Here is a 20,540-nt window from a genome sequence, read left to right on the forward strand (position 1 = left end):
AGTGAACAGGCTCAAGTGGTACAGGTAAACTGGAGTGCTTACTATATTACGCAGCTCCGGGCGTTACAGATAAGCAATAAATTCATACTTAAGTACACATTGCTGGGTGTTACATTCCTAACATGACGTTATAGGATAGCAATAATTACAACAAAAGAAAAGCACTTGTATAGTTCTTCCTTATTTGTTTCTAATAAGTCATTATCACATCGTTTCCATTTTACAAAGTTTGTAATAGAAGTCTCTTTAGTAGCTTATGAATATATGCATTTTATTTGATGTTTTTCGGGTGTGTTTTCAGAGTAATCGGAACACTGCAGAACTCGGTGGATTTCAGTAAAGTATTCAACTGTCCACTTAATTCTTACATGAATCCTGAAAAGAAGTGTGCTGTCTGGTAAACATTCAAAACAGTTGTGAAAAAAAGCATTACTTGGACATACAGTAGATATATCGCCTGTTGTTTATTACGTGTATGATATATTGACCTATAGATGGACGAGCGACCTGGGTGTTTGCAGGGAGTTGAACCATTCATGACGTAACAAGAACAGTAGGTTATGTCATCAAACTTCAATTTGCATAGAGTAACAAAGAAACCATATTCAAACTCTCTTGTGTCAAAATCTATATTTGCATTAACTAACTTTGGATATTAATAGAGTAAAAGAAAGATGAGCGGAATGTGATTGATTGACTGTACATGTACATTAGGAAACAACTGATGTCGTGTATGGAAAGTTTTATGGAAAAAGAAGAAGAGATGGGAACAATTTCATATTACTACACCAGTTTAATAAACAGTGTTTTGTTGCTGTTACTGAAGCTTGTTTTCTTACAAAAGTGTTTACCTCATTGTTTTTGTATATATGGTTTTGTATGATCAAATATTTTATTATTTGGTGTATTTTTTACACAAAATATTACTTAACATGACCTTCAATATTATACAATTATTGACTCTTGAGCTATTGGATATGATGTGATATTTACTGGAAGAGGTCAATATTGCCCTCTTTCGGTGAATAACACATCGTGTCCAATGGCTCAAGAGTCAATAACTGTTTTATTATATGGATTCAGGTTTATGTTTGAAAGTAACAATAAATAACTTCCATTCTATTTCTAGAAAGTCATATTTAATGGGGGATCACCCACTAACCATTAAACATGAAATATATTTTGAAAGATGATGAGTGATTTTGGCCAATGAAATTTAGGTTATTTTTAGAACAAATGATAAAACCATTGACCACACGAGGGGTGTTCAAAATATAAGCCGAAAAGTGCTCTAATATCTTTGTCTCTACTCGTATTTTGCTGAAATTTAAAAATGTACTAAAGAAGAATATACATGAACATTATTTATTTGCCGTTTCTAAGGCAACGTCACTAACATTGAAGTGGCCCGACGTCATTGTAACGCTGTGATATTAAACAAAATGAATCAATGTCACTCGTGATTAGCAGTTTTTTAATGTTTCTCGCCATTAAACACATTTTCTACACCTTTCTATGAAAAAAACAAAAACTGCTGGTAAAGTGGGTCAGCGAACAATGATACATCGATCCATCTTGACTATTCATGTGCTCTAATTTTCAAAACGTGATTGAACGTTATTGTCGTTTGGTGTTTGAACTTTGAGTCGTCAGCGATATTCTACCCCTCCCCGCCCCCACATACCACAGATAAAATAATAGTTTCTTAAACCTCGTGCAGCATAGCATTAACCTCTCTTTTATTTTAGATTCAAAACACAACAATTCAACAATTTTTGGTCATATATGAAGAAATTGGAGTATTTTTCCGGGTACTTGCTGAACATCCGTCGTATCGATTGAAATTTGTTTTATGATCTTACATATTCTAAATTAAAGGCAGTACGTGTAATAAATCTGAAACTGATTAATATTAGATTAAACGCCTATTTCTACACAATGACATATTCAGTGGCGTTGTACATTTAATAAATCCATGACAATATTGAATTTGCAGTTCAGAAATACATCTTTTTGTAGTATTATAATTAACCTTGGGTATATTAACTGTATTTAACTTGTTTTCGTTTGATACAGGCACTGTGTCTGGGTTTTGACCATGTTGAAAGTTGTTGTATTAGTGAATCCAATTTTCGTACAGTGCTACCATACATACTTGTATGTAGCATTTTTGTGTTTCGATCAAATGTATTGCATTATCATGTTTGTCAGCACCGTTCGCTAGGGTTTTGTAAATCTCAGATAAATCGACCAACATTTTGATTTTGCTCGCTGGAAAGTCTTATGACTCATTGATAAGATTGATAACAAGATTTGTTTAATTGTTCAACAGTATATTTTATGCAGGGCTTTGTAGTATTTTATTATTTTACCACAACAACTTTTTTTCATTTCAAGCGATATCACGCAAAACTGTTTTGTGACATTGTGGTAGAAATTCGACAATAAGTATATCTCATTCATATAAGAGAGCGTATATCGCCTTACATTGATATGTGGCTTTTAAGCAAGAAAAAATTTATGTAGATTTATTAGAATTAAGGCTTATTTGACAAGGTATTTTGTTTATATGGTATACACTGTAAATCAAAATGGTATTGGTTTTACTAAATTTCGGTGCATACACGTCATGTTCATGCTGTGGGTTCCATGTATCACCTCATTATTTCCAAATTCAATTGTTCATTTATCTTGCCCATTATCATTACCTTTTTTGTCACATAAATTTGTTGATGTACGTGTTTTGTTGACATATTTTGGATCATTGTAAATAATAATCTCATATATGTATTTCTCATTGTACATTTGTAAGGTTTTTCTTTTTCGTTCCTACCAATGTCGGTGAAAATATGTAAAAGTTCGTTTATAACTTTTAATACATAGCTATATTTTTCATAATTGTTTGCATATCAAAATGTCTCGCATTTAAGGGCATATATGCATTGGCTTTGCGGATTCATTAGATAAGTTTTAGTTGTAAATTATTTTGCCAATGGCTATTTTTTACACGTTTTGTCGATCCGTAAGCATATAAAATATGTGGTGGCTAGTTTAGGACATTTCGTTATGGTGTCGGCCCGGTACAATTCTCCTTCTTTGCTGTATAGTAAAACAAGCACTTTTGGACATGGATTGTGAATTTCACAACAAAATTGCAGCATTGACAGCTCTGTATTTCTGAAGAGTAATACTATCCCAGTCAATATATCACAGAAAAACACCACCATCAACGATGAACTTTTTTGCTACACATCAAAGTATCTAGTCCATGTTTAAATTTCCCACTGACATCTGTCATCGCCACCAGTCTGGCGTAGTTTTTTAATCCTTCCGCACAGAAATGTAATCCTGAAAAACACACAAAAAACAACTGTTAAAAACATCCGAAATGACAAAAAATGTACACAGTATCAATAAATACATTTGGAATATAACATGTCAAAGTAGGGATAGCGTTAAATTGGGAACTTCAAAATTTCAAAGAACTACTTTCTAGGATACAACGACCCGGAAGTACTTCTATACCGGGGTGACACCTTATGTGGCATTGGCGTGCTCGAGGCTTTTGTGGCACGTTTCGTTGTGTCATCCTGGCGTGCGTGCCAATGCGCTATAACGAAATTATGGATATGTTGTGTGAAATTTTCGCGCGCTAGCGCGACAAAACGAAACCTAGAATCGGGCCACCCAAAAACAAAATGTGCTACTTGAGCCAAACGCACAATGAAAAGTCCTAAATTAGCCACCATTAAAATTCTATAGCTAGAAGCATGACAGAACCCGTCTTGCTTGTGACTGATGCAATCCTGGTATGTCCTACACCATCAAGGGAATTTTGCTGATGTTAATGTTCTTATAAACTGTAACGTAGTTTATAGGCATACAGACACTAAATTCGCATAATGGCGAATTCAAATAGTAATCAGTTGTTTTAGCTCTGTAGAGATATTTTCCTTATTTTCTTTGCAATTGTTTGCTGAAATCACATAACAGATCTATGTTTGACATGTAGGTAGCATTTTCATAATGAAAAAGTAATATGCCAAAATGTGTCATGGATACTTAGATCGTACCTCACCACTACAATTTGGGGTCTCATTCTAGATGATTTTGTAGCTTATGTGTTTGACAGAAAATATTTGTTTTTGCATCAAACATCATCCACACTTTTTTAGTTTTTTATTAAGCACTGACGATATTCTTCAAGACCATGTAAGTTAGACATTTAAGTGGGACCTGATGTGTGCTGCAGCCATTGGAAATATGTCAATTTTATATAGAATAAAGAAGACTAGTTATTTAGTGTACTGTGGCCTAATAAGAAAATTAACTCTGCCTTGCTTACGTTCTCGAAATATTTCCCTTTATTTATTTTAATTGTAAAAGCTGTAACTCTAAAATGCGCTGGAGGAAATATTCAAAAACACAGTACTAGTATACAAAAGCCATAACTCTACTTAGCTTACTTACTGAATATCTCCCTTTGTTATATTCGTTCATCACTTTTGTCCGAAGAAACACTCTAAAACTAATACAGAGATATTGTTGGTTTTCACTCATTAACAGAGGACACTGGAAGTAATTTGCATTACACAAGAATATTAGATATAACACACCTGTTTTTGAATTGTCTCCAGTTATTGAATTAAGTTCCTGGGCTGTAATTTAACACGTACTGAAGGAATTTCATTAAAACAACATACATAAATAGACGACATTAACAGAAATTGCAAAGTGCAAGTACCATAAAAACTCGTTTTGAATTACTTCCAGTTTCTAAATTTACTCATAACAGATGTCCAGATAATAACTCCAGAACTATCAGACGGACTTCTTTTGAACCCTCACACAACAACAGGATATCGGGAGGAGCTTGCTTTCTTTTGGATAATCTCCAGATATTGAAAATAGTTGTCCTGAGCAAAAATCTAAAAATGTTAATGGAAATGAATTTAAACTAAACTGCACAAGAGGATGGAAGTACCTTAATTTTCAATTGCTCTCAACGATTTTATAGTTTACCATAATTGTCATGAAACTGTAAAAGGTGCTTTCCTTATGTTGCACACAATACCAGAGGACAATTAGAGGAAGTGTATTGTCCAAGAACCAAAATTTTACTGTAGATCCGGGCCATATTTTTTGCAATGTCTTCAACTGAATAAAGCTATTGGACAGCAATTTTACATTTCAAATTATTTTGCTTTGGCGAGGTTCTCTCAGTGCTGGCCTCGACTTCTCGAAAATACTTAAGTTTGTTAACATACTTAAGTACGTTATTTTGCTTAAGTTTTTGCTCTTCTAAAGCAATTTAACGGACTTAAGTCACAAACTTAAGTATTTTCGTAAAATTGTGGCCCAATGTTCTAGTTCCTTTTTAGTGACTGAAAACTTTATTCGGCCGGGTCCTCCAAGTAAAGTTTCCTTTGGTGAACGAAATCCTTTGTAGTCATAATCTTAAGGATCAGCTTTGTTTTATTAGCTCACCTGTCACATAGTGACAAGGTGAGCTTTTGTGATCACCCTTCGTCCGTCGTCTGTGCGTCCGTCCGTGCGTCAACAATTTCTTGTCTGCACGATAGTGGTTTCATTTATGATTTTATTTTAACCAAACTTGCACACAACTTGTATCACCATAATATCTCGGTTCCTTTCTTGAACTGGCCAGATCCCGTTATGGGTTTCAGAGTTATGACCCCTGAAAGGGTCAAAATTAGCTATATCGACCTTGTCTGCACAATAGCAGCTTTATTTATGATTTGATTTTTACCAAACTGGCATACAACTTGTATCACCATAAGATCTTGGTTCCTTTCTTGAACTGGCCAGATTCCATTATGGGTTCCAGAGGTATGGCCCCTGAAAGTGCCAGAATCAGATATTTTGACCTTGTCTGCACAATAGCAGCTTCATTTATGATTTTATTTTAACCAAACTTGCACACAGCTAGTATCACCATAAGATCTTGGTTCCTTTCTTAAACTGACGAGATTCCTTTATGGGTTCTAGAGTTATGGCCCCTGAAAGGGCCAAAATTAGCTATTTTGACCTTGTCTGCACAATAGCAGCTTCATTTATAATTTGAATTTAACCAAACTTGTACACAACTTGTATCACCACAAGGTCTTGGTTCCTTTCTTAAACTGGCCAAATTCCATCATTGATTCCAGAGTTATGGCCCCTTAAAGGTCCAAAATTGGCTATTTTGGCTTTTGCAGCCATATAGAGACTTCATGTATGGTTTTATTTGATATAAGCTTCCAAAATATCTTCAACAACAATAAATCTTAGATTCCATGACAAATCAGATCCAATCGTAGGTTCCAGAGTTATTTTATATCTGATTACCTCCCCTGATTGTAATCAAAATGGATTTATATCAGTAAGTACTTATAGGACTTAATTGAAATTTCATAATTGTCATTAGTTGGACTGACACAATCAGGGTAAATAACTATGGACTGATTTTATGTCAAATTACCTCCCTTTATTTCAAATTAAAATGGGTATATCTCCGTAACTAATGAAGATACTGATCTGAAATTTCATTTATGTCAGCAGATTTATTTGGCAGAGCCTTCTATTGTTCACTTACAATATTTCTTTTTTAATTACTTCCCTTTTACGTTACTATAAATAGCTTATTTTAGGAACTTTTTTATTATTGGCCGTAGGGAAAAACCGAGACCATTTTTCTGTGGTACAACATAGATGGTACCTCCAATTTTTAGGTGTATTTTGACATATCTGTACCTTGTAAGAATTGTTTTTTCTTTTTGGTTAAATTTCTTCCCTTTGTTGTTCCTGTCCTTTGGACTTAAATATTTTTACTGATGACCTTCTTGTCCTCAAGTGCAATGATGACAGGTGAGCGATATAGGGCCATCATGGCCCTCTTGTCTATTTATACCTTACCAAAATAAAGACAGACAATTGCTAGAAGTTCATTGACGGGTATTACCAACGTAAAAAGAACTTTAAGAAGATACTATTACATCAATTTATTTTCGGGTAATACGTGTTTTATTTCCTAATGTTTTACTGTCTCAGTATTCAGTGTTTTTATTGTTAAAACGAGATATCATTAAATTTCTATATCCATATTCTACAGAGTTTTATGTTATTTATTCTATCAATGGACAGTGGGTATAAGGCATGAATAGAAACAACATAATGTAAAGCATTCGACGAAACACAGTCTACATGTATTGTCTTTTGTGACATCTCGAAGGCGTTTGATAAAGTTTGGCACAAAGGCGTTCTTTTTAAACTTAAACAAAATGGCATTACTGGTTCTTTGTTGGCTTGGTTTTCAGATTACCTTAAAGACAGAAACCAAAAAGTATTTGTTAAAACATTTTATTCTAGTATTAGATACCTTAACGCTGGAGTACCACAAGGGTCAGTGATAGGTCCTTTGCTTTTTCTTATTTAAGTTAATGATATAGCCGACAATTTATTAAGTGTAGGTGATAGTTCTCTCGCCGTCTCAAACTGTAATGTAAACATAATTGAAAGTATCCTTAACAATGATTTAAAAACAATAAATGACTGGGCGAAGCAGTGGTTGGTTCAGTTTAATCCCAACAAAACTGAAGTTCTTTTTTATCACTGATAAATAATAACCCTCCTAATTCAGTATTTAATGACGTACCATTAGATATTGTTGAAAATCACAAGCACCTTGGCGTAACCTTTAGTCAAGACGGAACGTGGCATACCCACATATCAAATATTGTTCAATCTGCATCTAAAGTATCGGGATCAATGAGAGCATTAAAATTTAAACTAACTAAAAAAACTCTTCAGCAAATATACATTTCTTATATGAGACCAATACTTGAATATGCATCAGTAGTTTGGGATAGCTGCACACATTATGAACACTAGAAGAAACACTAGAAAAAACTACAATATGAGGCGGCCAGAACAATGACCGGTTTAACACAGTTTCAATAAACAATTTAATAAAAGAAATAGGCTGGGTCTCTTTATCCGATCGGCGTAAAATACACTAACACTGAAAAACTGATTTTAATGTATAAAGGAAGGCACGGAACACTACCAGTCTACTTAAGTGACCTTATCCCACCTTTAGTTAACGAAACAGTGCCATATAATTTTCGTAATAATGACAACTTTGTGACTGCAGCACGCCGTACAGAAATATTCTCTAAATCTGTAATACCATCATCAGTTAAGTCATGGAATGAAATAGAACCTTCATATTTAAAGCAAAACTGAAAGAATTATTTAAGCCTCCCATTGTACCAAAGTATTTCCTTATTGGAGAAAGAGAAAATGCAGTTTATCATGCTCGCTTAAGAAATGAATGTAGCAGCCTTAACTAAGATCTTTACAATAATCACTGACCCATTTTGTAAATGTGGAAACGGAGAAGAAAATGCAGAACGTTATTTCTTTATTTGTAAAAAATACTCTGAGGAAAGACTTCGTTTATTTCAATTAACAAGATAATTCCAACCTTTAAACACAAATATATTATTCTTTGGAAAAGAAGAACTAACTGAAGAAGAAAATAGTATTATTTTTTAGCAGTGCAAGCTTTTATTCAACAGTCAAATAGGTTTAAGTAAGTTTAAATTCAATAACGTAAAAATTTATATACATTTTGTTATGAATGAAATTGTCAACTTATGTTCCTCTTTGCTTGAAAAAAAAGTATGGAGTTAAGCATGTTTTTTTTTTGTTTTTTGTTTTTTTGTTGGGATGCAGAGGCAGCTTCAAGAAACAAAATAGTAGCTCCATTACAGAAATGTATTCTTTGATATGTTTTTTTCTCTCTTGTATTATTGTAATTTCTGTTGATGTTTTTTTTTCTCCCTCAAGTAACTTGCTCACATTTAATCTGTTTAATAGAGTATAACATTCTTTCTAAGGTAAGGACTGTATGCTGATGTTGAAATAACTTGTAGCCCAACCCTTTTGTTTTTTGTTGTGTGTTAAAACTGTATGTATTATTGTGTGTATCTTTGAAACAGAGAGCAATAAAATATGAAGTTTAGCCGAATAACAACCAGTGTTTGCTGAGAATTACTCTGTACAAGAATTGTACTATAGTATAGTATTGTTGAATAACTAAAGGGCAATATGTCTGTGAAAAATAATCCAACAAGAACACGGAGACAATATGCGCATCTCTTGATGATGAACCTTCCTATTCCAACTAGTAATTTTACTATAGTAAACTATTGCTGAATAATCAAAGGGCAATAACTGGGCGAAAAATCATCCGACCGGAACATGAAGACAATATGCATATCTCCACTTGATAATGAACCACCCTGTGAAGTATGGCTAAACTCAAACCAGTGGTTGCTGAGAATTGTACTATAGTATACTAATTAAAAGGCAATAACTCTGTGAAAAATCATCTGACAGGAACACGAACTCCTCTTGATAGTGGAGCTTCCTATAAAGCTTCGTTAAATTTCAACCAGTGGTTGTTGAGAAATACTCCAGACAAGAACAGCGGGATGGACGGACGGAAAAAACGGCGACTGCATGCTTCATTACAAAGACAGTAAACAGTTTGCATTCAATTCAAAAACAAAACTTCACTGTGAAATATTAGCTTCACTACCTTTTCTTTATAAATATCTCACTTATAAATTGCGCTGTTAATAATATATATGATCTTTTGTTTACACTCTATTGGTAACAAAGCAAATGCCAAACTATTGATATACATGTATGAGAAACAAATACAAATGTGCCTCATATCAAAGATAAACTGTGCCTGACCTGACATGATCGGCATTAATTACTGCCCTTATAACCGCGGCGATCGAGGTAAGAATAAGTGTTGAAGCCTTTATATTTTGTGGGTGGCGGATCGATTTTTATCAGAGTCGCATTTTTTTCAGTATTTTATACTACAAATGACACACAGATAAAGAGAAATTATATGGAAATCTGTTGCGTATTGTAATATTTTTTCAAGTAAGTATGAAGTATTTTATAGAACGCACTATCAATGTGCTCGTATGCAAGCGAAATGAAATAAGTTATGATTGTATCTAATCCTTGGCTAGAAAAATATGTTACTTCGGGCTCCTACTCCTAAAATGCTCTAGAACTAGAGCAACTTACGGCTAATGAAGCATTATGTATTTTGCATTGAAACGAATTTTACTTTATTTATTTATTTAATAATGATAAAACTTAATTAAGCAAATCATGATGATTTCCCAGTCTAGACAAGTCTAGAAATTGAACTCTCAAACGTCAAAAAAAAAAATACTTTATCGCACATTATTAAGGCATTTTGAAATGTAAACAAACAAAAGAATAACATGAGATTAATTCCATACACAACCTTTCCCGGATGCAGATGGCCTAAAGGTAAAGCGCTTCGTGTCGGACTTTTTCGTCGTGAGTTCGATTCCCAAGTTCGTATATTTTTATTGTTAAAACTGTATTTAATTTCCTATTTTTCAAAGAAGATACTCAAGTTAGTTGATCTAGTTTTTCAACTTTTTGCACTAACTGAATTATTTCATTATTATCAGAAATTAATGATAAAATAATAATAATTTATCATAGCCCTCCAAATTGAAGAAAGTGAAGAGATCTAATCTGTATATATTTCTGTTGATTAAGCTTCAAACGCTTGTACCTAGAATGAGTATGTAGCGCAAATGTATATAACTTTTGACGGATGCAAGATTCGAACCGTAAAAAAGTATCACTGCAAAATAATAACATCCCCTGCGCCAACAAGCCAAGTATTAATCTAACTTCGCATATATTTTGTTTTAAACAAAAATGCTACTGTTTCAACCGGCGGGGCGCATCTGGCGCGCGCCCCGAGCATAGGTAATTTGTCTTTTGTACTGGGTGAACAAAGTGCAAAATATGCATCTTTTCTCACTCACTACGCTCGCATACGTAATATATCTTTTATTCTGGGTGAAAAATAAAACAATATGCATTTTATTCTCGCTCGCTACGCTCGCATAGGTTTGTCTTTTGTTCTGGTGAAAAATATAAGATATGCATTTTTTTCTCTCTCGCTACGCTCGCAATTAATTACAGAATTTATCTTCTGTTCTGGGTAAAAAATATAAAATATGCATTTTTTTCTCTCTCGCTACGCTCGCCGTTAATTACGTAATTTGCCTTTTGTTCTTGGTGAAAAAGTATACATGTAAAATATGCATTTTTTTTCTCGCTTGCTACGCTCCCATAGGTAATTTGTCTTTTGTTCTGGGTGAAAGAAAATAAAATATGCTCGCACAATAAAAATCCGACAGAGTTTGCACGAGCTCCTATAACGCTCTTTACCATTTCTATGTTTAATAGCCCTTCGAAACCCCTCCCCATAAAATCCTCAGAAATCGGGCTAAGGAATTCCGAGATACTTTCGCAAGAAAAAGTCTGACAAGCCATAAAACATGGACTATAGTTAGCATGTTATTTGGGTTGATTTTGTCACAAACCTGTCCTTTTTCAGTACTACATAAAGTACGTCAAAACGCCCAGAATGCACCAGACGGATCCATTGTTTTCAAAACTTTCCGGGGGCATGCCCCCGGCCCCCCTAGTTGCTCTACTACAAATATTGTACGCCCCCCCCCCCCCCCCCCCCCCCCCACACACCGCCCCTGTGTTTTATATGCATAAACGCCATAATAGTGTAAGGTATTTAGTACGCACCATTAACATTTTCACCTTTTATGCTTCATAAAGGTCACTGCAAAATAATCTATTCGGATGACAAAAACGAGATCACCACGTCCTACTATTTGACCTCCAGTATAAATGTCATACGTGTACAGTGTAAACGTTTTCAGATTGAAACATCACGCAAAAACTTTATGTGCTTGATCTAGACATGGATAACAGTAATATCTTAATCCGTGATGCAAAACCCGAGGATTGCGATCAAATTATCACTCTTATACAGGTATTTTATTATACATACATGTGTATTTACAACCTTCATATTTATTAATAAACTTTGATAATGTGGCAGTTGACCTCAATACAGTCCACACTGTTTATTTTCCAATACATTAGATAACTAATAATAACTTTGCAATATAACCGCAAGTTAATTTTATGACGGATTATCTTTGAACACCCCTGGACTTACTGGACTCATCTGCCACTTATTAAAAGCTTATTAGTACATGTATGCGTATATGAATATCTGTGTGTATGATTTTAATACACGCTTACATAAGAGCTTTTACGTTTAGATAGCGTGTGATCTGATAAATTTAAAACTTGATAATAAACTACATTAACAATGTAAATTCTTTTTGGATTCACAATGTTATTGTACTTCTACAATAATTAAAATGCAAGTTACAAAATTATTAATAATTTTAGAAGAAAGTTTACATGCATTTTTATCCCGATTATTGAAGACCACATAGGCCTAATAGCTAATCAAAACAAAAGAAAAAAACATAGTTTTAAAGGGGATTAATCACATTTAGGCAACATTTTATGTCTTTTTTCAAGTTAAGAGTATTTTGTAAAGAATTGATTTAATGAACAAAATATAGTTATATAAACGGTTAGATGCCTATTAGATATCTTATTTTTTTTTATTTAATTTTATCATAACTCCCTTTTTATATTAAAATCTTCAAAAAGTTGGAATATTCCTTTTGAATTCAATATAATTTCTAGTCTTATATTCGCATTTGTATGCCAAAAATCAAGATTTTAAACTGTGTAGTTTTTTTAATTAATTGATTTAAAATATACTTTAACTTAGGTTGTACAACCGAGACAGGTAGAAGGGATGTTATAAAAATTTTACAAACTAGCATTTGTAATGCATTTCTACTTAATCTATATTTGTCAACGTAAATCTTTGATAAATGTAAAACAATAGGTCTTATTTTCATATCTTTCATTAGGCATTTGTTGATTAAATTAAAACATATTGCTTAGATAACTGATAACTCTATCTAGGTTTGGCAACCAGGATAGGAAAAAGAAATAAAATCGCTGTTTGGGAGGCAGTAAACAGTTTTCTGAGCTTCTCGGCCTAGAGTCGCCTACCTAACTTTCAAAACCTCACACAAAAGTCTGTAACCACACACCTGAAATAAAGATATTGCAGCATTAACATCACTGTATGTCTATCGTTACAAACCATCTACAATACATCTCTAATATCTAGTTTTCTGTTTACGAGACCTGAATTTTGTGCTCTCCCGGTCGCGGAAACTGATGACGAAAAAAGCTAAATTTGCCAATTTTTAAATCGCTGCAGAAAATTCCCTGAAAATGATAGCCCCAACTGCTACACTGTTCCATACTCCGGTAACACTGTAAAATCTGAAAATAAGCTCAAATATATGTGCCATTCGTACCGTTTTTTCACTGTTCCAGTTTTCCTGAGGCCCCTGCTAAAATGACAACCCCACTTTAAGCTAGGTCAGAGGAAGCATGTATACGCTCCTGCAAGTCATTACGTCATTCTATCACGATCAAGGCTACTCAACTGATTTTCTTTAAATAAGTGAAACTCAATTCTAGCCGCTGAAACTTCAATTCTAGCAATTATTATTATTTAGAAGTTCAAATATGCACTTCATTCCGTAAATTGCCTCTTATTTGTAAATTTCACCCCGGCCAATTCGACACTAACAGCTCAAAACTGTTTACTGCCTCCTTGTGATATATGATGTAGAATCTAACACGGTATCAGTTATTATCTATATACAGCTTTGAAAACCAATCCGATCACCTCGGCCTTTATGCTACGTCCAGGAAATATTTTGATTGATTTCTTTTCCAACTCGCTGCAATGACGTTAGACGCTATGACGTAAAATCTGTGACGTATAAAACAGTGACTTTGTTGCACATTCTTGCATAAAAACTACTTTTTTTCACTGGATCCGCCCATGTATTAACGGGAGAAAAATCGTGTGCAAACAAGGCAATTCACGTGCTGTTAATACCCGATTTTTATTTTTGAAATGCTTTGCCAGGGATATATGTATGTATTTTTACGCACACTGATATTTGGCATCTGCGTCTTGTTTCTTCCTTAACAACCTCATCTTGTAGCATTATAAATACAATGTAATCCATAGTATGTTTAGCTGTATCTGTTTCCAACCCCAAACGTACTGCCCCCATCAATGTACGCTCTAGCTTCTCTTAGAGTTCACTCCCTTTACAAAGCGTCTGTTCAGTTATTGTAAATAACTATGAATAAATAAGTATCGCGTGTAACTTGTGCTATTGTTCGTTTTTAGGTATTATATTTATGATTTTGGTAAGTATCAGTCGGTATGTTTTTATCTAATTTCTCGAAGAATTTATATAAACAGCTTGGAAACTTGACACTACGTTCGTACTTATCCGTACTCCAACTGCGTGTCCGTACTCAATATAACTCGAATGCAAAGTTATTATTCTTGAAATTGTGATCGAGTCCACCAAATTGTGAAATGATATGAACGATTATTGGTAATTTTATGTTTGTAATAATGAGAGATAAAAAATCGTTTAAAAACCTTCAGGAGGTGCTTTTGATAGCGTTGTTTATTTCCGGGCCCTGGATACGGATATTTAAAACATGTTTACCGTTTCCAAGAACAACTGGAATGGTAAATAAAAAATGTACCGGAATCGTCAAGTCATCACGTATGAAAACAATACATAAATCGTCGTGAAATATATTTTTATGCAAGAATGGCGACAATACACGTTTGTTTTGTGTATTAACATCTGCAGAAGCCCTTGGGATATGTTTGTGACCACGACCTTCGGTCTCGGTCACAAACAATCCCGCGGGCTTCTGCAGACGTTAATACACAAAAAAAACGTGTATTATCCCTACAATAACATACATGCAGCCTTGGATATTATTAAGGATTGTATATAGGCTGTATATTTGTCTTATACTAATGGTGAAAAAATTACTTTTAAGTATATATAACTGTATTTCGACCCAGCATCTTTTCCGTATGTAATAGACCAAACTCACACCAACAGGCTTTAGCTGTAGTGTCCCCTGATTGCAGTACAGTAAATTTATTCGAAGTCTATGCAAGAGCTGTCCCGTGTCTTTGGAACATGGTGGGGGTAAGAGTGAGGTTGGGTGCGCACCATAAACCGGTTTAAGCTCCCCAGTGGTGTTTTTGCCACTGACCGTTCCAAGGCGGTGCCCCACTGTGTTCCTTTGTTTTGTCCTGAGTTTTGTCCTGATGTGTTGGCTTTGTGTATGCGCGTGTGTGTGTGTGTGCGTGTGTGTTTGTTGAGTGCACGTCTGCGTGCTGTGGGTTTCATTTTGGGGAGGCTGCGTTTTTGGTACGTGGCATTCCCTGTTTGATATTTGTCTTTGCTTTTTGGGTAAACATCAGTCCATCGGTTCATGAAAAAATGGAGAGTCAGCCGTTCACGTACGTTAAATGTGGTTTAATAACATTATTAGCATTTTTCATATTAAGTGTATTCTGTTAGAGATTTATCTAATGAGCAAAAAGACCCATTACATAGAGTTAAACTATGTTTTACTTTTTTATGAAATTTTGAAATTACCCCCCGTTAGGCTAATATGAAATTATTCAAAAAGTGGACTATTTTTATTTTAATACAGTCTCTAGTTTTACATTTGCAGTTGATAAATATTGAGATATTTCAATTATCTAAACCAAAAGGTAACTTTTGAAATAGAATGTAGCTTGCAAATTTACAGATTTTTAATCTATCCGGGTTGCGCAACCAAGATAGGTAAAGGGAGGCAATATTAAGTGTAATAACTTGCATTTCTAATGCATTTGGGCTAAATATATATTTGTTAATGTTAATCTTTGACAAATATAATACAATAGTTCATCCATATCGCTGTTTAGGCAAAATATGTTTATTAAATTTATATATATATACTTTGGAAACCAGGATATAGAAATCAAATTTAAAAAAAAAGCGTCCAGTGAAAATCGAACATATAAATAAGCATATTGACAAAAAAAAAGCAGAACTGATCTTTTTTTAAAACTGTTGATGAAATCCGTTACCTGATTAAAATCTGATTAACCACCTTTAAATAGAATGCTCTCCAAACTGTGGCGAGCTTAAACTGCTCATTGATCTTTCCAAATACATGTGTTATTTCTAGAATTAAAATGTGATAATTCTGGAGTTTACAATCTCCTTTGAATACATTTATATCTGGTAAATAGAAATCGCTTCAACATTTTAGGAGCTGGCAGATTTTGAGAAAATGCCTAATGGTCCCAAAATTAGTGCAGATGTACTACGGAAAGACGGCTTTGGCGAGGAGAAGATGTTTAGATGTTTGGTTGCATGTGATGGTGACTGTCTTGTTGCATACGCTTTATACTTCTTCAATTATTCCACGTGGGAGGGTGTTAATTTGTACCTAGAAGATTTGTACGTGACACCGGCCTATAGACATAGAGGAATCGGTACCAAGTTATGGCGCAACGTCGCCCAAGTCGCTGTTGACCGGAAGTGCAACAGACTGGACTGGGTATGCTTGGGTTGGAATAAACAATCTATAGAATTATATAAATCGAAAGGCTCTGTAAATCTTACGTCGGATGAAGACTGGAACTTGTTTAGACTAAGTGGGGATAACCTTCGTGCATTTGCGAATAATACTCAGTAAAAACTTTTGATTTTAATAAAACTGACGGATATATGCTAATTTATTACAACACGCGCTACTTTCACTGCAATTTAAAAATAGCTTCTGATATGTTATATATATTAAAGTAAAAGAACTTTTTTGAGCCTCTATAATGTTTCCTCTAGAAATTTCAGAAATATTCATTACTTTGCATGCTTGTTGAATAGTGTATTATTAATGTTTCTTAGCGTACGTTAAAAAGACATCTGCTTTCAAACATCAGTTCATCAAGTGGTCAATATGCATAAACAAGAATCTCAAGTTAAAGCATGAAAAAAAATATTTTTAATCGGCGCCATATTTTACAATACAATACAATTATTTCGGCATTAAACAAAATACAATGTACATTTTATAGCAACATATGAAATATTGGTGAACAAAATAAAATAATTATATTCAGTTGGTATCAGAAGCACATTGAAATTTAGCACGTGAAAATAGTTACAATTTACACAGTATTATCAGAAGCTTTCAGGGTCACAATGGAAATTTATGAAAAAGGTGGAAATAGTTACAACTTTGCAATATTATCATTAAATTTTGCCTTCGGAGACACCAGCTGTAATGGAAGAACTGAAAGTTACATATTGCACATTGTTATCAGGGGGAAAAAAAATATATTCAGTTGTTAACAGATGTTTTCAGAGGCACATTGGAATTTAGCAAGTGAAAATAGTTACAATTTACACAGTATTATCAGGTGTTGTCGGGGGCAAAATGAAACTGGAAAAAAAGTGGTGATAGTTACAATTTACACAGTATTATGAGGTGTTGTCAGGGTCACAATTAAACTGGGAAAAAGTGGAGATAGTTACAATTTACACAGTATTATCAGGTGTTGTCAGGGTCGCAATGAAACTGGAAAATTCGGAGATAGTTACAATTTACACAGTATTATCTGGTGTTGCTAGGGTCACAATGGAACTAAAAAAAGTGGAAATAATTGCAAATTTTGTAATATTATCATTAAATTTGTTTTCTAAAGGAACAACTGAAAGTTACAAATTACACATTGTTATTAGGGCACACAGGAATTATATTCAGTTGTTAACAGATTTTATCAGAGGCACAATGAAATTTAGCAAGTAAAGACAGTTACAATCTTGTGTTGTCAGGGTCAAAATGACTGAAAATGTGGAAACAGTTACAATTTACAGAATATTATAAGAGGTTGTTAGGGTCACAATACAATGACAATGGAAATGAAAAAGGTGGAAATAGGTATAACTTTGCAATATTATCATTGATTATTTAAAGGTTTGTAATTAATTGATTATACCACAGGGACGCATTTGATTTTAAGTAGCATTCATTTCTGTTCTCAATACTAACATAACCCGATTCAGTTTCCTATTAAACAAAGAAGGCTGAAAATTTTGTGATTATACAACCATTAATTTTTCTGACGTCATAAATAATACGTCATAGCGTCAAAAGGCAAGCAGCGCGCTGGAAAATAAATCAACGAAAAAGAGGCAAATACTTTTATGGATATCGTCAAGTGTACTTAATACTTCTCATGGGCGTAGGAGCGAGTTTAACTTTGAGGGGGGGGGGGGGGGGCAAACCTTTTTCGACCGGCGGGGGGGGGAGGGTGCGGCAAGGTATCCCCGGTGCATTATTCATCGACAAAGCCTCAAAGCCTTGTACAGGGGCCAAATGGGCCAAAGGCCCCCTCAAGCCTCTATGTTTTAGCAATCATTGACTTATTCTGATGATACACATACGACTAGGCACTGAAATGTCTTAATCAGTCATATTATGTATTTTTCTAATTAAGTGTGCTATTTTTTTACATTCTTCTGTCGAAGCCCAGGACATACAATCAATTAGCGCTGCATTTGTCTAATTGTGATATAAAGTTGTGGAAATATCATTTCCCTTTAATGGACAATGAAAAACAAAAAAATACATAACGTTTACATGCGTAAACAGGCTTAATAGTTACATCGATTTTGCAGGCGCTCAAACCGGAACTGTAGTGGTTGCGCTCAATGATATATTATTTTTATAAAATGTAATCAAACAATCCTTGGCGTGGCGCGTACAGATTTCAGTACTCACACTACAGAAAGAGACAAGTCAGAATACAATGGAAGGCAAATCAGAAATCAGGTTGAAAAGAATTATATGATGCTAAGTAAATGTTATATTAGACTGCAAGTGATATCTCTTTTCATCTTTTCCAAAATATTTGGGGGGGGGGGGGCAATCTATAGTTTGGCCTCCCCTCTCCTAGCTTTTTTGGGGGGGGGGGGGGGCTGGGCCCCCTGCTCCTACGCCTATGCTCCTTGGAAACGTGCACAGTTGACTGGCGTTTCTGGTGATTTTACCTATGCCGGTAAAACCCATCTGCCACCTCCACCACATGCCAGATAACTCTTTTGCTGTTAATGACAACTTACGATTCGAGCATTGATTACATATTGTTTATGTAGAACTTCCCGCATTTTGTTTAAATATGCTGCTACAAAAAAAAGTGCTGCGAAGAAAGTAGGCTACTTGTATTTCGTTTCGCTTATTCTGTAATTTGTAAAATACGGTATGAATGAAACATAATCTGACTGTTTTGACGGTTATTCGACAGAGACCCGTTACCGCCTAAAACTGTACGTCGAACCGGATATTTCCACCTGCATCTACAACAAGTTACTTTATAATATTACTGATGCATACAAGGCTAGGGGAAATGATCGAAACTTAACCCTACCAAGCTTACTTACTGAATTGTCTCCCTTTATTAAATTCACTCATCACTTTTGTCCAACTAATACAGGGATTTTGTTGGGCTTTAACACAGTAGCAGAGGACTTGGAAGAAATTGCATTTTACAAGAACCATAACTATACCATACTTGTTTTTGTGAGTTATCTCCATGTGTTAAATTAAGTTTTCCGCGCTATAATTCTTAACGTTGTGAAGGAAATTTTTCAAACTATAAACAGAAATAGACAACATGAATAGAAATCGCATTGTGCTACAACCATAAAAAATCTTCCTTGACTTTTTACTTTCCGTTTTGAATTCACTCATAGTTGTCCAGATAGTAACACCAGGACTGTCAGAAGGATTTTGTTGCACTTTCTCATAAAAACTCCAGGGCATCGGGAGGACGCGCAATGCACTAGAGATTGCTTTCTTTGAATATAATCACTGCCCCACCCTCTCCCCCCCCTCCCCTCCCCCGAAAGCTATGTATGGCTATTATAAGAAAGTGAAATACTGGAATATGTCACTGAAATAAAATTGATATTAATTTTACTCTTTTTCAGACAGTGTAAATAAAAAAAATTATTTTTCACTAGTACAGCACTACACTTGAATGTGAAAGAGTATGAATTTTAGACATTTGTAAATTCTTTGCCATATATCCTTGATGTATAAACACCTAGACGTTTCACGGGTAAAATGGGTATAATTCGGTTAAAACCATCATATAAATAAAAATGATTGTTTGTTCCAGTATAAGACTGAAATATATTTCACTCTTGAACACCATAATTTACATTTTCACTCGAGGGGCATCCGTGGCCGAGTGGTTAAGGTCTCTGACTTTGAATAATTTGCCCCTCACCGATGTGGGTTCGAGCCTCACTCTGGGCGTCGAATTCTTCATATGAGGAAGCCATCCAGCATGATTACGGAAGGTCGGTGGTTCTACCAATCTGACTAAAGTACTTGATCTTCTAAACGAAGATCTGAGAACGACCCATTCATATACGTCTTCTGTATATTTTGGATTTCCAGTATTGCTATTTTTATTTTAACCAATCAGACGACTTGTTGGAATGTCGAAGAGTAAGAAAAATGTGCAGTCATTCCAGGGTTCGAACCCGTGACCCGTCGCTTACAATGCAAGTGGTCTACCGATTGAGCTAACCGGCTAT

General features: G+C 34.6%; 2 protein-coding genes across 3 annotated transcripts in view; both read left to right on the forward strand.

Moving 5' to 3' along the window:
* LOC123527747 (neprilysin-4-like) overlaps nucleotides 1-7,108 on the forward strand; it is a 48,218-nt gene extending 41,110 nt beyond the window's left edge. For both annotated transcript variants that reach the window (XM_053523786.1, XM_053523787.1), the window contains one exon: nucleotides 302-7,108. In XM_053523786.1, coding sequence (XP_053379761.1) covers nucleotides 302-401 — 100 coding nt within the window. In that variant the 3' untranslated portion in view covers nucleotides 402-7,108. The remainder of the gene's footprint in view (nucleotides 1-301) is intronic.
* Nucleotides 7,109-11,767: 4,659 nt separating this feature from the next.
* Nucleotides 11,768-16,748, forward strand: LOC128548557 (thialysine N-epsilon-acetyltransferase-like). The gene is made up of 2 exons (XM_053523788.1): nucleotides 11,768-11,929; nucleotides 16,201-16,748. Exons 1-2 carry the CDS (start codon nucleotides 11,858-11,860, stop codon nucleotides 16,627-16,629), a joined length of 501 nt encoding a protein of 166 aa, XP_053379763.1. The 5' UTR covers nucleotides 11,768-11,857; the 3' UTR covers nucleotides 16,630-16,748.
* The last annotated feature ends 3,792 nt before the right edge of the window (nucleotides 16,749-20,540 follow it).

The sequence above is a fragment of the Mercenaria mercenaria genome, chromosome 14 (assembly GCF_021730395.1).
Source record: "Mercenaria mercenaria strain notata chromosome 14, MADL_Memer_1, whole genome shotgun sequence".
NCBI classification, from domain to species: Eukaryota; Metazoa; Mollusca; class Bivalvia; order Venerida; family Veneridae; genus Mercenaria; species Mercenaria mercenaria.

Bases quoted from the DNA above. Each gene is read 5' to 3' on its own strand.
- LOC128548557 (XM_053523788.1), top strand. From the start codon at position 11,858: ATGGATAACAGTAATATCTTAATCCGTGATGCAAAACCCGAGGATTGC. The intron at 11,930-16,200 runs GTATTTTATTAT...TCAACATTTTAG, and splicing joins AAATTATCACTCTTATACAG to GAGCTGGCAGATTTTGAGAA.